The 20,542-nt window shown below is 40.1% G+C and overlaps 1 protein-coding gene across 3 annotated transcripts in view; it reads right to left on the bottom strand.

Annotated features, from left to right (window-relative positions):
- NSMCE2 (NSE2 (MMS21) homolog, SMC5-SMC6 complex SUMO ligase) overlaps window positions 1-20,542 on the bottom strand; it is a 209,063-nt gene that overhangs the window by 98,166 nt on the left and 90,355 nt on the right. For 2 of the 3 annotated variants that reach the window (XM_008689338.2, XM_040625758.1), the window contains one exon: window positions 6,766-6,849. The exons of the other annotated variant lie outside the window; for it this stretch is intronic. In XM_008689338.2, coding sequence (XP_008687560.1) covers window positions 6,766-6,849 — 84 coding nt within the window. The remainder of the gene's footprint in view (window positions 1-6,765; window positions 6,850-20,542) is intronic. 3 annotated transcript variants of the gene reach the window in all.

The raw sequence follows: 20,542 nt of genomic DNA, 5'->3' as shown, positions 1-20,542 counted from the left end.
GGGGGGGGGGCGAGAAATTTGTTTTGAAGTGTTGCTAGCATAAGCACTGAGTCTTCTCGCTTGCTGGAATCTTCTGCCTCCTAGCCTCAGTGGTGTGGGAAAGAGAACGGAATGTGGGCCATGCCTTGCTTTCAGGGTCACAAACGGAGACAAACCAGCCTTGCAAACACTTTTTGATGAAAACTGAGTGGCATTTGAAGTCCACTCATTTGTTTTTGGGTAAACAGGGAAATCTTTTACTCAAAAATTCTTCAGGGTGATTTTTCTGGAAGTTATTCTGGTAACTAAATGAAACCTGAATTCCAAACGCTACCCACAAATACCTTCTGGCCAAGACTGGATGCAGGTGAGAAAAGCATCCCTCACAGGCTCCCACGGGATCTACGGTTGCGGAGTTGGGAAGCTATCACGCAAATTTATTCTTTGGACAGATTAAGTTACATTTCTCCCCTCCCTGAATTCATCTTCAGAAACCTTTTTTTTGAGAACTTTAGTAAGTCAGAAAATTAAGAGACATGTTTGGTACAGCATAAGGATTGAGAAAATGGACTCTGGCACCAGACAGGGTTTGAATCCTGACTCTGCCAATTATTAGCTGGGTGCCCTAGGGCAAGCTAGAGACCCTTCTGTGGCAGTGAGCCTTACCTGTACAGCGTGTAAAGTACTACCCGTCACTACTTAAGACGACTGTTTTGAGCACTACATGTAAAGCCTCGGAATGCTATCCAGCGTGCAGGAAGCACTCCAGAAACCTTAGTCTTATTGGTACAGCTGGACTTCTGTATCAAGTAGTGCTGTTGGGTTTACCCCTGGATTTTTCAGTTCTCCCTAGATGAAACCCTCAAATAAATCCTGCCAACATGTTATGCTTTGTTGAATGTTTGCAAGTCTGAAGTAGCTGTTTTCATCCTCACTGGCTTGGAAGCGATGCAACATTATCCTTCAGGTCATCAATCTTTCCAAGCACTTTTACCTCTGACATGATTGAAAAGCTCTGACAGAACATAATGTGGTACAAGCAGTCACAGTTGATTTCTTCCCATAGTTGGGTCTTAATTTTTAACAGTAAACTCCTTGATTCATCTGGAATGTATTTTAATGTGAAGTCTAAACTTGGGATTCAAAATAGTGTTATAAAACATTAGCCAATGGTTCCAAAAATTCTTCTTGAATAAGCCAACTTTTCCCCCAATGATCTGAAATCTGTCATACATGAAAATCTTGTATGTGCTTATTACAATAGTTCTCTATTTATTGTTGTTCTCCCACTGGAACTAAGTTTTACAAAGAAAGGGAGTTGGTTACTTGGGTTCACTGCTGGATCACCAGAGTACTGCCTGGCTCACAGGAAGGAAGAGGCTTTCCTCTTTAGAGCCCTCAATGTGATAGCACTGATTTTCTAATGATAAGCAAATGCTACATTACTGACACAATTCTGAACTGATCATATTTTTCATTTCTTTCAATAGGCTCCTAGATTTCATTTGCTAATATCTGACTGAAGATTTCATACATTTAGTTTTAAGTGACAGTGTTCTTAACTTGGAAGAAAAAGAAAAAACATAGAATTTGGTCATAGCCAACCTAGTTTCATAAAATAAGCAGGGACATTTTCCATATTTTTCCATGCTTTGAAGTAGATTAGAAAGTACAGGAAATACCTGCTCCTTTAAGATTTGAGAGAATTTACGGATAAATATGTCTAGAATTTGTACTTTGGGGGGGGGAGTCTTTCTTTTAATCCTATTTTTGTCAATTTTAGCCATCTAAATTTTTTACAAATTTATTTTTGGTCATTCATTTTGTAGGCTGAATTTACTGTCACAGGGTTAAAAATACACTTTTCCAATGATGACATACAAATGGTTAACAGACACATGAAAAAATGTTCAAAATCATTAGCCATCAGGGAAATTCAAATCAAAACCACACTAAGATACCACCTTACGCCAGTTAGAATGGCAAAAATTGACAAGGCAAGAAACAACGATTGTTGGAGAGGATGTGGAGAAAGGGGATCCCTCCTACATTGTTGGTGGGAATGAATGTTGGTACAGCCACTCTGGAAAACAGTGTGGAGGTCCTTTAAAAAGTTAAAAATTGAGCTACTCTATGATCCAGCCATTGCACTACTGGGTATTTACCCCAAAGATACAGTAGTGAAGAGAAGGGCCATATGCACCCCAATGTTCATAGCAGCATTGTCCACAATAGCTAAATCATGGAAGGAACTGAGATGCCCTTCAACAGATGACTGGATTAAGAAGTTGTGGTCCATACAATGGAATATTACTCAGCTATCAGAAAGAATGATATCTCAACATTTGCTGCAACATGGACGGCACTGGAGGAGATAATGCTAAGTGAAATAAGTCAAGCAGAGAAAGACAATTATCATATGATTTCTCTCATCTGTGGAACACAAGAACTAGGAAGATCGGTAGGGGAAGAAAGGGATAAAGAAAGGGGGGGTAATCAGAAGGGGGAATGAAGCATGAGAGACTATGGACTATGAGAAACAAACTGAGGGCCTCAGAGGGGAGAGGGGTGGGGGAATGGGATAGACTGGTGATGGGTAGTAAGGAGGGCACATATTGCATGGTGCACTGGGTGTTATATGCAACTAATGAATCATCGAACTTTACATCAGAAACCAGGGATATACTGTATGGTGACTAACATAATATAATAAAAAAACATTAAAAAAATATTTGAAGATACCAAAAAAATATTACTCTTTTCAAATATATTTTTTAAAAATTTCTCTCTGCATCTATGGTTATATACCTTTTTTTTTTTTTTTAAGACATGACTCTGGATCAAATTATTATGGTGGGATTTCAAAAAAAAATCAATTTGAACACTTGTCTTCTAACAGAATAGGGTTGCTGTTGTGTGGCAATGAATATGTTCGGTTTTAATCTCAACTATATTCTGCTGTTTATGCTTCCAAATTGTTTTCTCCTTACCACCCTCTCTCCTTAGCTGGTCTCCCCCGACTTACGGCCAATTAAGACATTTTTCACCCCATTTCCACACTAGTACTGCTTAACTTAGAATTTTCTTCATCCTCTATTTCTTTATAGATGCCACCCCTAAAACAGCACGGAGTCTCCTTGCACTCCTTCATCTTCCTTCTGTCTGCCAAACTGTGGAAGCATTTTGCTACTGCAGGTCTGTTAATATTAGTTATTATTGGTCTGTTATATTAGTTTTTTGAGGGATCATTTATTGTTAGCATTATGGCTTATTACTATACTACCAACTGTTATTCATAAGTAATTCCTACCACTTAAAAAATACTCTATTATGATTTCCTCCCCTGTTGGGTTCTTTATTACTTGTTTGGCTCTAGATCTCTTTGCATTTTTGCTATTCAGGACAAGTACATGAACGGCATGTTTTGTGAGTCATTCATTGTCAAAGATGATCTTTTTGTTGCCCTTTCAAGAAATGCTGCCTCCGCTGGCTGTAAAACCGGAACAGCGGCACATTGCCTCTAATGTCTAAGGCGCTGCTCCACTGCTTTCCTCAGACGATGTGAGTACGGTACAAATTTATTCTCCTTTTGTGGACATCTCCCTCACTCCACCCAATCCCACCCCCACACATCTGGATGCTTACAGTTTATTCATTTTTTAAAGTGTAACAGTTATGTCCGAACACATTTAAAAGAGAATTTTTCATCATTCTTTTTGTTGATAACCACGTCATTGAGATAGAATTCACATAGCATAACATTTCTTCATTTTTCTTCGCTGGCCACGCCTGAGCCCTTTGATGTGAAGAGTCATGATTCCCTTGAGCTAAAGTGGTGGTGAACGTGTGAAGTTTCGTACGTAAGCTAGGGCCACCATCTTGAACCAGAAGCCTGTCCAGGACATCCTGAAGCCGACTGTTGCTGCCACCCTGCTACTCCTCCCTTCTGTCCCTTGGGCTCCATCTTGGAACAACTTTTACTTTCTTTATACTCTTTGGCTTTCTCGTCAGATTCCTCTTCTTTCTCTGTGGTTTTGCCGGGTCCAAACCTCAGCCCCCTCCTCTCATTCTACATACTCTTCTTGGCTCCAACTATCATTTCTATCGGTGATTCACTGGCCCCTCCCTGAACACTGTTTCTATAGAAAATTTCTCCCATCAGCAACACCCGTCATTAAGCACGCTGCTGATGTGTGTTGGGCACTCTTCAGTAATTCAGTTAAAATCACTATTATTGTCTGCTTGGCTTACTGCCACAGCCTGCCAGCCTCCAGTCCTGCTTCTCCCAATCCATTCTCTCCAGGCTACAGTCACTTATCTTCCTCACAGATCAGTTCTTATCCCCTCAACTTAAGGCCTTTTAAAATCAAATCCAAATTTCTCAACACGACATACAAATCAATAATGCCCTTGACTTTGTACACAGCATTCCTTCTACTTGGGAGAATAACTCAGGTATCATTGTAAGGAGAATTTCTTGATATCCCAAAGCTGAAGTAAACACTCATCTGATGTGCTCCCCAAAGTAACCCGTACTTCCCCTACTACTGCATCTATTCTGATTTGTAATCATCTGTTTACTTGTCTGTCTCCTCAACTACAATGGAAATTTTGATGGGTGGGCCACTGTCCTTTTCACCTCATTTCAGTGCCCTGCATAGCTCCTGACACAGAGTGGGCATTTAATGGGTATCTGGTAAATGAATGTATTTTCAAATCCCACAAGCCATCATGCATGTAGAGAACTTTGGAATTCCATCATGGGAGAGGGATTCTGAATCCAGTTGAGATCCATAAACAGACATTAGGAGTGCATGAATACCATAGAATTGCACCCAACATTTTATGTGCATATACATTTGTTGAGGGTAATTTTTAGACTGAATAGTCAATTCTAAAAATTTAAGAAATGCTTGGTTAGAAAGGACTATTCTAAAGTGTATTACAAACTAAAACAACACGTAGATACATGACACACAGACACACACAGGGACTGATCTAATGACATCAAGCCCTAGGGTAAACTTTTACTGAAAAGGGGACAAGAGGCAGAGAGTCAGAAGGCTGCAGGAGAGCTGAACAAAAACACATGCCAGAAAAGAACTGAGAGAGAAGAGGAACTTCTGTCTCCTCGGCCATTTTATACAGGGGCCTTGTGCAGTCAGGGGATGAAAGGGTGGCTTCCATACAAAGGGTCTATCAGGATCTGAAGAGATGTGTATAATTTTGAAAACTGAAAACTTCAGCTTGTGATAATGCTACCCAACTTCAGGCAAGTTCTGTTCTACAATCTGGTTGTCTTTTCAGTTCTGGCTAGTGAATCCCTATCTAGACTCTGACCTTCAACAGAAGGACAGAGAAAAAGGAAAAGGAAGGCAGTGGGCTGGGCTTGGGGCAAGGGAGCTGCAGGAATAGGAGGTCAAACACTCACTACTTCTCAGATGACCCTCTTTCCCTGGCTCACTCTACTCCTTTAGTCATAGTACAGCTTATGTACTGCCCGATTTGGAGGAACCTTGACATATATATATATATCAGGCACTTTGGTAAAATGATAAGATGTATGTAAGTTCTGAAAAATACAGGTAGTTTCAAAAGTTCTGGGTGTTTTTTAAATAAATGCTGACCATGCGCATCCTCTCCTCAGGTGACTGAACATTTAATAAAGGCAGGGAATACGATCTTTCTTTTTTTGGTAAGCTCCCCTATCCACATAAAAAACATACCAAACTGCCAGGTTTGCTTTAGAAATGCTCACTTTTGTCTAAGATGCTGTACGAATCCACAAACGTAGGGCAGGTACTTCAGAGTGGTGATAGGCCTGATTATTTTGTGTTTCAACCACCTGGCCTAACTTCCATTTCTGTGGGGTCCCAGGGCGGCTATGATCTCACGTCTACGATGTCTCTGGCTGTGAAAGGAACCTTGCTTACAAGGGGATGGAAACTGGACCCTGTCCTCATTAGCATCAACTTTCATCCAAAGAAAATGAAAGCACATTTGGCGAATTGGGTCAAAAGGCCTGGTGAATTCATTGATTACTTCATTAGTATCTAGGTAACCAGGAATGGTCCACAACTACCTGTCTAGCAATTCAGCCCCGTATCATTCAACAACACACAAGAACAGCTCTGTCAGGACGTACACAGATAGAGGTCTCATGAACTTATTACACGCACTAATAATCCAACAGTGTCTAATTCTGCCGCAGAACTCCAACTGTATAAATGGACAAAATCATGAATGTTAAAAAAAATGGGTTTTAAAAACCAAGTTTTAAAAACATCTTTTTAAGATTCTATCTTAATCTGTTCTATCTGGAATTTCTGTGAGGTTTTAATCTACTCATAAAAATGTATTTTAAATAGTAGTGACAACTGAGGATTGCTCTGGGTAAATTCCTGATAAATTTATGGTGAAATCTGGTGGTCAGTTATGCTGGCTAATAGCTGGGGTGAAAGGGAAGAACAGGAGAAAGGGGGAAAACCACAATTTAGTAATTGAGTAAAACCACCTGACAGCGTCATATTTGAGGTAATATTCACTTAGAAAAACATTCCAGGATTCACTAAGAGATGTAATGGGTTTTGCCCTGTTATCTATTTTGATATCCTTCTTAGCAAGAAATTGCTGTTAATGATTTATTGACATCTGGTCTAAGTTCCATTATATTCATAGATGAGCTGAACATGTCATATGTGTGGTATGGGAAACCCTTTCAAATGCTACTGGGGCTGTTTTGAGGAGAGAGAGAAAGAGGAGAATGGAAGAAAAACATTCTATGACCTCGTTCATCGCCTGCTCTACTTGCATCCTTATCCTTAATCTTGTCGACCTCATTGTGTCCTCCATCTTCTTTAGGTTTCACTGCTGCAAGAGAGACCCAGATTAGGAATTGACTTGAGAATGATTCCAGGATCAATGTGGACAATGAGATGAGAGCCAGAGTGAAGCCAGAAGAGGCTGAGAAGCCAGAACTGGAAATGAGTTGTCAGAGGATCCTCATGATGTGGCACTGACAATCTATATTCCATCCCTCCATACAGGTGTGAAATTTGCCAAACCAAACAAGTAATACTCACCCAGAAGGAAAGGGTCTACTCTCACTGACATAATAGTATTTGGTACTCTCTAACTGAAATGTGCACATGATGAAGATGTTCTTAATAGATTACTTCCGGGCAGAATTATTCTGGTGACGTGGGGAATGGGAAGGCAATATGAAGCATGGCGACATGGATGGGCATCACCTGGGAAATCCAGCAGTCCGCTCCAACAGATGCCCTCAAGGTAGTATTCACCTTGATGAGCCTCACAGACTCTGATACCCGATCTCTTTGACTGGACCCAGGAATGCAGACTCATGCTAACAAAACTCACAAGACACTGATGTATAAAAAAAAAAAAAAAGAAGGCGACTTTATTATTTACATTGAACAGCAGAGGAATCAGGCTACTGAATGTCCATCAGCCTGAGAGTGCATTATCTCCTTGGGAAGGCAAATGACCAGAGGGAAGCTTGGTGGGCATGGAAGCAGAGCAAGTGGAGTTAATTACACAGGATTCCAGCACAAAATGGCGTGAGGCTCTGCAGCTCTCCACAACAGGGTTATCCACCTGCCAAGCAGGCTGAATGGATGCCTCAACCTGGCAGGTGCTATTGGTCAGACAGTGCTCTGTTGGGTATCACAACAATTAAATTGATTGCTTTTCTTTTTCTCTGTCTTAAAGACAGAGAAAATGCTCTTCTGATGAAGATTTTATATGTTTGGGTGTTTTTAAGATGCCAGTACCCTCAATTACAGTGAAATCTTACTGTCCAAGGAGTCTTTATGTTTCTTAGGTTCGCGTTGGCTCTCTTGGATTTAATCTAGTACATGTTCATTTCTTAGTTTAATTTTCAGAGAGTATTTTCATTTTCCCGCTTTCTGAGATCAAAAGGGGCACCGCATGGAGGACTCCACATTTGCCTACAGGTTCCACAAAGTGTCAGTTAAATTCAAATCAACCTGTATTTGCTGTGCCAACTTTATGCCCACTGCTGTGCCAGGTACAAAATAATATTCAAAAGAGCCTCTAAGGAAATGTTGTATCTCCTGGATGCCTACAGACTTTTGCTCTCTTTGAGGTACAAGAAATAGAAAGATAAGCACAATACTGTCTTGTTCCCTTTAAGAGCTCCAGCCTAGCAAAAGAACAAGATATGAATTAAAAAAAAAGAAAAAGGTACTGTGCCAAGTGGCATGAAGCATGGCAGCAGGAGTACCATTTATACTTAGGGCAGAGACAGAAGCCACATCTTTCAGTAAGTCTGATTAAAAAAAAAAACCTAAATAATAATGATGATTACTTTAAAAAAATTTAACCACAGTGAAGCACAAAGTATAGGTTCCTTCCTTTCTACTTCCCCACACTTATTCTACCTTTCAAGGTTGCCCTCAGTAGTTTGGTGAATACTCTTCCAGATCTTTTTCTACGTACATGAAATACACACACACACACACTTGCAGCCCCAAATGCACATATTTATACATGTATACAAACAAATTTATATATTATATCAACATGTAAAATTTATGAATTACACAACCCATTTACGTAATATGCACACATGCATGCATCCATTTACGTAACATATGCACATGTGAGATCGTACTGTATATATTGTTTTACAACTTGTTCTACATTTACTTCTTTGTTGTCAGTTATGACATGCATATAGAAATTTACACAAAATAAATATGCTGTTTAGAAACTAAATTTCTCTGGATAGCTGCCACCAGGTTAATAAATAGAAAATTCTGAGTACCCCAGAAACTACCTACATCCACCCCCACCCCCAAATTCATCAGGCTGAATTTTATGATCATTTCCTTAGTTTTCTGTATGGTTTTACTACCTATAAGGCAAGCAAAGCTCAAATTCGCCTGCATTGGCAAATGCCCTTAGGGCTACAGTAGCTTGGTTCTTTAAGCTTCCATGAACTCTCACTGTTCCTTAGATTTCCTTTGATTTTCTGCCCTTTTCTGCTCTGAGGATGTTTTCTTTCTTTCTTTTTTTTTTTTTTTTAATATTTTATTTATTTACTTGACAGAGAGAGACAGCCAGCGAGAGAGGGAACACAAGCAGGGGGAGTGGGAGGGGAAGAAGCAGGCTTCCAGCAGAGAAGCCTGATGCGGGGCTGGATCCCACAACGCCAAGATCACGCCCTGAGCCGAAGGCAGGCCCTGAGCCGAAGGCAGACGCTTAAGAAGCAACTGAGCCACCCAGGCACCCCTCTGAGGATGTTTTTTTATACATATTCAACAGTTCAGATGGTTTTCAGCAAAGGATTGTTCAAATAACCCAATGGGCGTATTTCCAGTAACAGAAATCTGTGTCCTTCTCAATTCTTTTTTTTTTTTTTTAAAGATTTTATTTATTTATTCGACAGAGATAGAGACAGCCAGTGAGAGAGGGAACACAAGCAGGGGGAGTGGGAGAGGAAGAAGCAGGCTCATAGCAGAAGAGCCTGATGTGGGGCTCGATCCCATAATGCCGGGATCACGCCCTGAGCCAAAGGCAGACAGTTAACCGCTGTGCCACCCAGGCGCCCCGTCCTTCTCAATTCTTACCTACTATATCCTAACTCCTTAGAGGTTATGAGAAGCAAACATCCTTAATTTTTCACGGCACAAACAGTGAAATATGCAATAAATGCACAAGGAGTAAAAAGCAAAGGAATGGACATGAGAATGAATGTATGGTTACTTCTGCTCTTGAGGGGTTTCTGGTTTCTTTCTTTGAAGGGAGATAAGAATGTAGGTCAGATCATAAAATGATCTGACATGAAATGAGGGAATAAAGCAATGTGTTTAAATGAAATCACTTCCACTCACCAAACATGGAAAGATTTCCAAGATATACTGTCAAGTGAAAGAAAGAGTGTTGCGGATGGTGTCTGTGTAGAAAACAGATCTGTATCTATCTGCCACGTGAGTAAATAGGTGTGCACATATGTGCCCACACACATTCTTGTTTATGCACAGAAATAGGACTGTAAAGACATGTAACAGTGGTTCCCTCTATGAACTGCGATTGGGAAACCAGGAGTTATCTTTTCGCTTTTAAATATCCTATATAATATTTTTACATGAAGCAATGTATATATGTTTTATAGTTAAGGGAGAAAATTTTACATTCAAGGGTAAACATATCTGACAAAGGAAATCAAGAAGAAAAGCAGACAGGAAGACATAAGTTATTGGAGAAGGCTTCTTCAAAAAGATGGGACTTGAAATGGGCCCCGTAGGGCTGGCCAGAGTTCACACTGAGAGGATGGGGATGGGGGGAAGCGGGTGATGCGGACAAGCGCTGTGTCCGAACAGACGTGCGGGAAGAGATGAGAACGGTAACTGAAGAGGACCATAAGGAAGCTCGCCTGGCTAACAGTAACTCCAGTTCACACTGAGAGATATGACTACATGGATACAGCAGAGCCATAGCACAAAACGTGGGATGTCATCAATATGAAGAGTTTATCATTGGTTTGATGGGAAACAGAAGTCATTACAGGTTACTTACAAGGTAGTAATATAAGATAATCGTAGCCTCATGGAGTAGTTTGTGCAGAATGAAATCAAACGTGAACAATCCCTGGTAATTTGTAAGGTGCTGGATCAGCAATTGCAGGTTTTATTAGGCAAGGGTTACATTTTAGGGAGATTATCATGGTATTTTGATACAGAATGCACTACAGGGGCAGAAAGACCCAGGGCAAGGAGACTCCTTAGCAATGTAATGCTCCTGTAAGAGCTTGCCCAGTTCAACCTGAAACATGAGGATAACCGCTCTACCTCTCAGGTTTGTTAAGGATTAAACGTACATAAAATGACACAGTCACAAAGCATTAGTTCATTTCTTCTCAGCTGTTATTATAGTCCAGATATATGTTGATAAAGATCAGACCTGATGCCGTGGTCACAGGGAAGAAAAAGATAAAGCCAGAGGTGCCTGGGAGGCTCAGTCAGTTCTGCCTGGGCTTTGGATCAGGTTATGTTGGGATAGAGCCCCATTTTGGGCTCCATGCTCAGCGGGGAGTCTGCTTTAAGATTCTCTCCCTCTCCCTCTGTCCCTCAACCTCCCTCCAAGAATAAACAAAGAAATCTTTAAAAAAAGAAAAGAGCAAAAGATAAAGTCAGAGATTTTTCTAAATAAACAACCTATAAGGATCTATATTTCCTACATAAAGGGAATGAAAGAGGAAAATATGATTTCTAGGTTTCCAGCAGGGGAGACTGGTGGAATGATAATGTCCCTGACAGAAATCTACCCAGATCCATGATTCACAACATCTTTAGAGTCAAGACACTCATACCACCTGACTTTCACCTCCGCCAGCTGGCACTCCTGACCCACAACCCTCCCCACTTGGGTTTGGGGTAAACTCCTTACATTAGTACAAATATGTCTTGAAATATTTTAAAATAAAAGTGCACTTGTATTTATTTTATTTTGGAAAAAAATTTCAAGGATATATTAAAAACTTCAAGTCAATGGAGTATGCAAAATCACTGACTACTCATTTATCGCAATGGGCAAAACTTAGCAGTACCTTATTAAAAATAAAAATGAACTCCACGTTTGACTTTAAGGAAGAAAAATTCCACATAATTCATACATAAAATATCTGGCAGAATTAAATGTCTTTACAGTTCAAAATTTATTTGTATTTAGATGATATTCAGGCCTGAATCACAAAATTATGAAAACAAAAAAGATCAATAAAAATTAGTAACCTAAGTGATTCTTATTTACTGTGTTTTAAAAATTCTTTTCTTCTAAGTGGACTATGACTTCTGAGGTCCATGTTACAATACTGGGCTGTAGTCTTAAAGCAAAGTTTATTATAGCTTTACAGTATTCCAGAAGTCTCAGTTGGATACACTTTGTTGCCTAGCTAAGGGTCAAAGGCTTGAGGACTATTACATGATACAAAACAAAAACTCAAAAAGCTTAAAAAGTAATCTATCATGCTTCAGACTCTACTTTTCTGTAAGGTCACATCTCCACAGAAGATGAGAGTTGGCAATTGTGTAACTAAGCCTCCAGAACTAGTTACAACTCTGGAATGTGATCATGTTTTGCAATGTACTTGGTCACCATCATATGAAAATCTTGGGAAATAATATATCTTGTTTACCTGCTAGTTCCTGTCAGAGAATAACTCATTTAAAAGAATGTTAAAAGTTCAACATACTTTAGGGGCGCCTGGTGGCTCAGTGAGTTAAGCATCCGACTCTCGGTTTTGGCTCAGGTCATGATCTCAGGGTCATGAGACTGAGCCCTGCATAGGGTTCCACGCTCAGCAGAGAATCTGCTTGGGTATCTCTCTCTCTCTCCCTTTGCCTCTCCCCACTGCACTCACTCTCTCTCTCCCCCCAAAATAAATAAAAGAAATTTAAAAAAAAGAAAGAAAAAGTTCTACATACTTGAAAATGTAAAAAGAAAGGGGGGAAGAGGGAAGAGGTGGAGAAGAAAAGAAATCCATTATTCTTTCACAGTAAGATGGGAAGAGAAGGTAGAAGAGGATGCAGATGAAACAAAATTGGCTATAAACAGTCAACTAACTGTTTGTTGAAAGTAGGATGAGTACACAGAAGTCCATCTTCTCCTGTGCCTTCAGACTAAGCCTCCCAGAAACATGCCACTATGGCATGTGGATTACTCTGAGCTGAAGACAATCAAGGCCCATGAGAGTCAGGGAGAGCTTTTGACCTCCCACTTAACTGCCTCTAACAATTTAAGTAGAGGGCCTGGTCCCAGAAGAGAACTATCACTAGAGATAACTACAAAGAATGTGAGCTAGGTGTGGTAAGTTGGGCGAAGCTGACCAGCCTACTTGTTCAAAGCCCTGTCTCTGCCAGGTGTGACAAACATTTGTTTACCAAACATCTGCTCTTCCCATTTCCCTGTGAACTGTCTTCCTCCCCTTTGAAGTCCCAGACTCCTGTCACCTTCTCTTTGGCTCAGGATGGCATATAAGCCTCAATTGCCTGTGTCTGAGCCTCTCATGACTTTGTGGGGCTCCTGTACCTATGCAATTAAATTTGTTCTTCTCCTGTTTAAACCTTTTAATCTCCTGGTAATATTATGTCAATTTAATTAACAGACCAACCAAAAGAACCTAGAAGGGTAGAAGAAAAATATTTCCTCCCCATACCTACTTTGTATGTTGAATGTTTCATAATAAAAAGTTTAAAAAAGGCACACACCCAATTTTTTAAGACTGTTTGATAACTTAATAGCTAAAAAAGGCCTATCATAATATTATTAAGAATAATAAAAAATATGTCACCTTGAGAACACAGACTTAAGATTTCTAGAGTTCCTGAGGCTTATTTGCCCAACAACAACAAAAATTATGCCAGACAATAATCCTGACTGTGCTCCTAACACTTGTATAAAGCATCTTCACATACATTATGGGAAATGTGAAATATCTCAACTGGTCTTCACAATAACACTGTGAGATCTGGTGGGTAACATTCTAATTTATGAAAAAGATGAGGCTCATGGGAATTAAGTCATTTTCATTCATGTACTCATTCATTCATTCCACAAACATTTACTGAACACCTTGTATATATCAGGCAGATCTGTCCTAGGTATTCAGAATTAAGATAAAGAAAATGCGAAAATGTGAGTCCTTCTTTCAAGAGGTGCATGTACAGTCTAGGAGAGGGGACAGACTGAAAAACAGAATTATGTGAAGATGTCATGCAGGCTACAGTGAAGTGTTTTTCAAAAACTTTTTTACCATGACCTGCAGTAAGAAATACATTTTACCTCACAATCTGGTATACAGAACATATGTTTAAATGAACAAAAGTTTGCATGGTGCATGTGGTATTTTCTAATCTACCCTGTTCAGTATCTTTTCCTTTATAATAAAATGCTGGTCACAACCTTTTATGATGATGTCATTATTCACTAGTGGGTTGTGACCCACAGTGTGCAGGAGTGCTATGATCAGAGTTCTGAGGTAACACAAAGGGAAACACATGCTCTGTTCCAGGCAATGCGAAAAAGCTTTCAAGAGGTTGCTCTGTGAGCACTTAACAATATTAAAGCAGCAGAACCAAAACAAAGGTCTTGAGATGCTTTAGTCAATTTGTTTTTACAATCACTGCTGTTTCAGGCTAGGCAAATACAAAGCAGCAGTAGACTGTGAATCCAGACCAGCTACGGAAACAAGCTGTTTTCTGTGTCAGCGATCATTCATTCACATTTACGGAATGGTCACTGTGGCGAGCACTTCCTGTAGATTGGCTCATCCTGCTTCTACCTGTAAAACAACTAGAAACCTCCTGCGACTCTAAGGCTTATTCTAGGACTAGCAGTCCTAAATATCTGCTCTCTACAAAATGCTTTAGAATGAAGGCTTAAAAAGCAAGAGACCAGGATTATACGTGTTAGAATGTAAAATCAGATACTGGCATTTTGATGAACGACCCATCTATACTGTGATTTTGTTTACTGCTTTAATCCTCTACCTCAGAGTCTCAAATATTTACTGTCCATGCAAGGCAGCTATACCTGGTGTGTACAGAGCTCAGAGGAGGAAAGAGCTAGTGAGAGCTGATGGCTCCAGGAGAACAAATATCTCATGCTGCTGCCCTCTGCTGTCTAAGAAAGACAGGGGCAAGATCAGGGAGACCCATCCACTTGATTTGGCCGAGCCATTTCTTCCAATAGAAATGTTTCCATTTTTACATACGTGTTTTGAGAATCTACTTGCCCAAGGGCACCAAAGACTTTTTGTGAATTTGACCTAGTCTGTTAAGTTCTTTGTGCCTTTTATCCATTAAGCTATCAAAAAGAGAAGGTGCTTTCCCACGTCAGCATATGATCAACTTACAATGGTACCACTATTCATTGGGTAGTCAATAAATATTCATCAAGGATACTGATATTGATGCTGAATAGGAAATAGACAAAAGGAAGAAAGTTAACTGAACTTCATGAGATTTGGAGGAACTACAGCTGTTTTTCATCCCTACTTCCCCAAAGGGAAACATGCTTTGAATATTAAGGATAAAAGATTTTGTTGGCTGAAGGTTGAGAAAATAGTATTCTTAATTAAAATCAAACCGAACTGAACCACCCCCAAAACACCAACCGGCATTTGTGCGCCTTTAATCATGTAATTGTAGGGTCTTAATAAATGAAAAGTATTTTGGGCTAGGCTTTATAGGTATTAACTCAGTAACAGAGGACTAGCCAGAAGGAAATGAGAATTATACTTCTGAGAAAGTTACTGAAAAGCATAAGCCATTTATAAAGACATTCTGATGTTTGGATGAATCTCCTTGTTTGGAAGACATGTTTAGGCTTGATACCTTTGAATATTTTAAGGAAGTCTGAATAGGCCAATGAATTACAATCTACAAGGTCTTAAGAAAAAAGATTTTCCCGTTTTAGACTACACAAAAGAGTTATTTTAAGAATACTAACTCTTTAATTTAGACCACCAAGGATAGCATTTTCAAAATCTGTAAATATTTAGTTGAGAATCAAATGATAAAACACTAAGACAATCAACTAAAGATATGTAGCTAAAAATAATATAAAACAGACTCCTTACTTTAATCTATAATTATTCTTATACATAAAATAAAACTAGGAAAAGAAATATACTAGGCTTTATTTTGAGAATAAAGCTGAATTTCACTTAGAACATAAGTATGATTTTACTTCACTACTCACTTTCAATTTTGTAAGAAGCATCTCCAAAAGACTGCACTACTTCAGGCACCTCAAACTCAGTGTGTCCAAAATAAAACTCTTATTTGCTAACTTTACCTCCTTCCCGAACACCCATTCTTCTTAATTAATTCCAGCGACCTCTAAAATGGATATGCACAAGAAAATCCACTGGAAAGAAGAGTAAAAAAATAAAATAGTAAAATTTGTGTACTGGATACATGCTGAAAAGTACTTAACTACTAAAAGGGGTGTGTGATAAAAAGAAAAAAAAGTCAAGACCATGAACCTAATCCAGCCTTCCTCATTGCCTTTAGACCGTCAGTCTTCCCTGTGCTTAAATTCTCCCTCCAAATCTTTTCTCTCTGTGTCTGCATCTCTGTTCCCGCTGCCACTGTAGTAGTCAGACCTGCCATGCGTTGCTTGGATTTCTGTCATAGTTGTCAATCTTGTCTCATTTCTTGCAATACCTTTTCCCAACTCACCCTTCACTCTGCCTTTGCTAGTCAGATAATATCTTCACTAGCCAGATAAAATCACTCATCAAAAAAAGAGCAATGCCCACAAACACCTAACATAGTTTTCAGAGCTTTCTATACTCTTATCTTAACTTAGGTAAGTAGAACACCAAAAACAACGAAAAAAAAAAAAACGGCCGGGGGCGGGGGCAAAAAAGCATGAACTTCAGGCCTATGTTTGAGGTTTGGTCCTGCCTCTTACAGGCTTTGTGACTTTGAGGGAAATCACTGAGCTTTTATCCCCATCTTTGAGTGGTATTATAAATAGCTCACAAACTGTCATGTAAATCAAATGAGATTACAGATGAGAAGGAACTGAGCACAGAGCCAAGCACAAACCGAGCATCAATTGTTTGACCCCCTACTAGCTCTAGGTTCCCATGCTACTACTTGCCCTCTGCCTCATTCCCATACACCTGCCCTGTGCCAACCGTCCCCCCCCACCCCGCCCCCGGGCACATTACACACCAATCCCTCTGGAATATTTGCTTTCTTCAATATGACATGCACTCTCTCTCAGCGCCTGTGGGTCTGATTATACTATACTCCCAGCCTCACATGCCCTTTTCTGCTTTCTCCAACGGAAATCCTACCCATGCCTCAAGGCCCAGCTCAAATGTCAACTCTTCCAGGAAGTCTTCCCTTTATTCCGCTGATCAGAATTAACCACTTTTCCTTTGTGTTCTCCATGCACACTGCTTGCGGCTTTACTTTAGTATTTATTTCAAGTCATACTATTACCATTATATTTATATTAAATACAAAATTATGTTTATATATATATTACCTGCATAAATTATAAGCTTCTTGAAGGCAGAAAGAATGCTTTTCTTCTTTTTATTCTCAGCAATTAACACCTTGTACAGGAAAGGATTTAATAAATGTCTGCTGACTGAATAAATAGATGTATGAAAACACTTTCAAAAGGAATAAATTTTTACTAGAACAAAACACCAACCACTTGTTCCAACTTTTGAAGTAATTTTTAGAAAACAACTTCTCCCTGAAAGATAGACCATTATTTAATCTTTACAGTACATAAATTCAAAGTAACAAAGAAATGACCTAAAAATGGCACCTTTTGATAGTGTAGACTCCATACATAAAATATTTTTAAACTACCACACTGACTTTAAAAAATGATAATATCCATTATTATCCACTGATAGACTACCAGTGAGTATTAATAGAGGGTAATGATTTAAAAAGGAAAAATCCCGATACATTAATGAAGTGGAAAATTAGGAAATCATGTTTTCAAATATTTAATCAGCTCGCAGTATACCGAGCAAAATAATCAAGACACTGGGCTGATCTGAAATTTGCAAGTGTGTATTTTACAGGCAAAAGACTAAGGGAATATAGGAGACCTTGGTATGTGGCTATCTCTGAGTGGTGGGATTACTGGTGTTTTTTATTTTTTGTCCCCTATATTATCTGAATTTTCTATAACACACACACACACACACACACACACACACACACACACATATATATAACTATATAATTATAGTTAGCAAAGTAATTTTAAAAAGATTGAATACAAAGAAATTCTAATTCAAGCTTAATCAGATTTGCAAATACTTGAGTCTTACTAGTCCAGTAAAAGATTTCCTAATTATTAATATTAATCTCAATATATTCAGGTAGACGTCATTAAAAAATCGAAAATTAATGCCACAGTTTAGAGAAAGATACTAACAGAGGCGCCTTGGTGGCTCAGTCGGTTAAGGGGCTGCCCTTGGCTCAGGTCAGGATCCCAGGGCCCTGAAATAGAGCCCCAAGTCTGGCACCCTGCTCAGCAGGGAGCCTGCTTCTCCCTTTGCCTGCCACTCCCCCTGCTTGTGCTTTCTCTCACAAATAAATAAATTAAAAAAAAAAAAGAGAGAGAGAAAAAGATACTAATAAAAGTTTTCCTTAACTGTAAACAGAAAGCACAGTAAGCATTTGACTAGTCATTTGCTACGTAGCAAAGCACCAGCTCTGGACGGGGAAAGACTCAGCTGGCATTCCAGCTCGGCCACTTGTCAGCTGTGTGGCTTGTTCTCTCTGAGCTGTAGATACCCCATCCACAGATCAGGGAACCCCGCACTTTCTCACTGTTACCTGCAGAACAGACGCTGACACCATTTATACAGTCTCTACTACCAATGTCTAGGACATGGCAGGTCCTCTCCTGTCTCAGGTCCTGTGGATCTGGAGACTGTCCACCCAACTGGAAGATGGATGAGGATGTGTACGGGGGCTCACTCTGACTTCAAGGGAACCTAGGAAGTCTGGCAAAGCTTGCTGGGTGGCAAAGGCTGATTCTGAAATGGACCCTGAGTGTGCACAGGTATTTCAGACTGAGCCAGCCATGCTGTGAAGTGGCACCGACTGGTGGACGCCTCCGTGACATGGGATGGGGCCACTAAAGGAACTTGATGGGGGTGGGGACACAGAAAGAAGAGAGAGAGGGAAGAGAGAACAAGTTTTGAAGCACAGTGCCATCGAAGGGGCAGAGAGAAGAGGAAGCCAAGGGAGAAAGCAGAAATAACTAGACTGTCAAACAGGGAGGAGTAAGGGGGAGAGGGAAAGTTGTCTCTTCCTCTATATCTTCCTCACAAATTTTCTCCCCCCACCCCAACCTCATCTCCAGAACTACATTTTTATTCTCAAGAGTAACTCCCATTCCCTCTCTGACAAGTGGCATTCCTTCCTCCAGAGTCAGGAGTGAAATCCTGGGAAAACACGAATCTAGAGTGGCCTTCAATGCCCAAACTGGTTTTCCAAATCCCCAAGGCCTCCAAGCATCAAGGATGAGATCTAGGGGCGCCTGCGTGGCTCAGTCGGTTAAGCCTCTGCCTAAGGCTCAGGTCATGATCTCAGGGTCCTGGCATCGAGCCCCCTGTCGGGCTCCCTGCTCAGTGGGGGCCTGCTTCTCCCTCTCCCTCTGCCTCTCCCCCTGCTTTGTGTTCTCACCTGTGTGCTCACGCGCACTCTGTCAAATAAATAAAATCTTAACACACACACACACACACACACACACACACACACAGGTATGAGATCTAGAACCGATCCTGGCTACAGATATGAGGGGGTTCAGCACTGAGAAAGCAGGCATTCACCCCTCTCCTTTCTGTTCCTGGCCATCTCCACGTCCTTACTTGCACTGTCTTCAATTACAAAGGATGCACTGTCTTCAATTACAGACGACCCACGCGAACGTCCCATGATTAGAATTCACCATCTGATAATTGTATGGTCACCTTCCCTTTCCGGTGGATTTATAAAATGTTATTTTAAAACGTCAGGATTAGACATGTTTAAAAGAAAGTTCACACAAAGACCGGGGCACAAGAATATTTAGTCAAAAGTCACAGTGCCCTCAGGGTAGACCTGCATTTCTTTCCACAGTGCATCATCTCGATTACCAACATGTTGGTCTAATGTGTGGGGAAAAAGCTCAAGACAAAATGTTTGATTCTCGTTTTCTTGAAGAAAACTGTATGCACTCTTTTTTCTTACAAATAAACATCAAGTTTGTATTGAATCAAAAGTGTAAATAATTACTAAGTGTTACATATGTGGGTGCTAAGTGAGGGCAACTTCAGACTCAATGATACACTTCGATTAAGCTGCAACAAGTCTATTAAAAATTCACCTTTTGGAAATCATTATTTGAACAATTAAAAAAAAAACCCACAAACTTGTGGATATTGTAACCTGGAAATGCACTCATTCTCTCTCTTCAGACTCACTAAGCAAAATGATCATTTGCCTACAATGGCCCCAAGCTGGGCTGCAGGGGGTGAAAACGGCAAGGTCCTTGCAAGACAACTTTGTCCAGCGAGTAAGTACAATTTGCTCCCATGTTAAGACAAAACACTTTCTTATAAAATAGGCCAAGAAATTTAAAAATACCCTACCAAATTAAAACAAATGTCCCCGAAAGCACACAATGAAACAGAGAAAAATGCCAGGGGACCTCCCTGGAGAAGTGTCTTTGCTCACTGTCCCTTTAGTCCCTGCTTCTCAGCGGGGTGCTCCATCTACAGGATATGGGCACAGGGCACAGGGCGAGCTGACGATTTTCACTTCTTCTACTTCTGCTGCAGCTATCGGGAACTTGGACAGAGCCAAGGAAGAGACAAGAGCAGCAGGCTCGGGATAACTGTTTAGTATTGGTGACTATTAAAAAAAAAAAATTGTTGGGTTGGAGGTGAACGGAGTTGAAAGGACAGAAAGAGGTTGTTAGAGAACTTAAAAGAGCCATAAGATGAGAGAAGGAGCACTGCCTTCAATGGAAGGAAAGCTGTACT

The sequence above is a fragment of the Ursus maritimus genome, unplaced genomic scaffold (assembly GCF_017311325.1).
Source record: "Ursus maritimus isolate PB19 unplaced genomic scaffold, ASM1731132v1 scaffold_9, whole genome shotgun sequence".
In the NCBI taxonomy this organism is placed as follows: Eukaryota; Metazoa; Chordata; class Mammalia; order Carnivora; family Ursidae; genus Ursus; species Ursus maritimus.
Note: the sequence above shows the minus strand (reverse complement) of the source record. Positions and strands in the feature narration are given on the sequence as shown.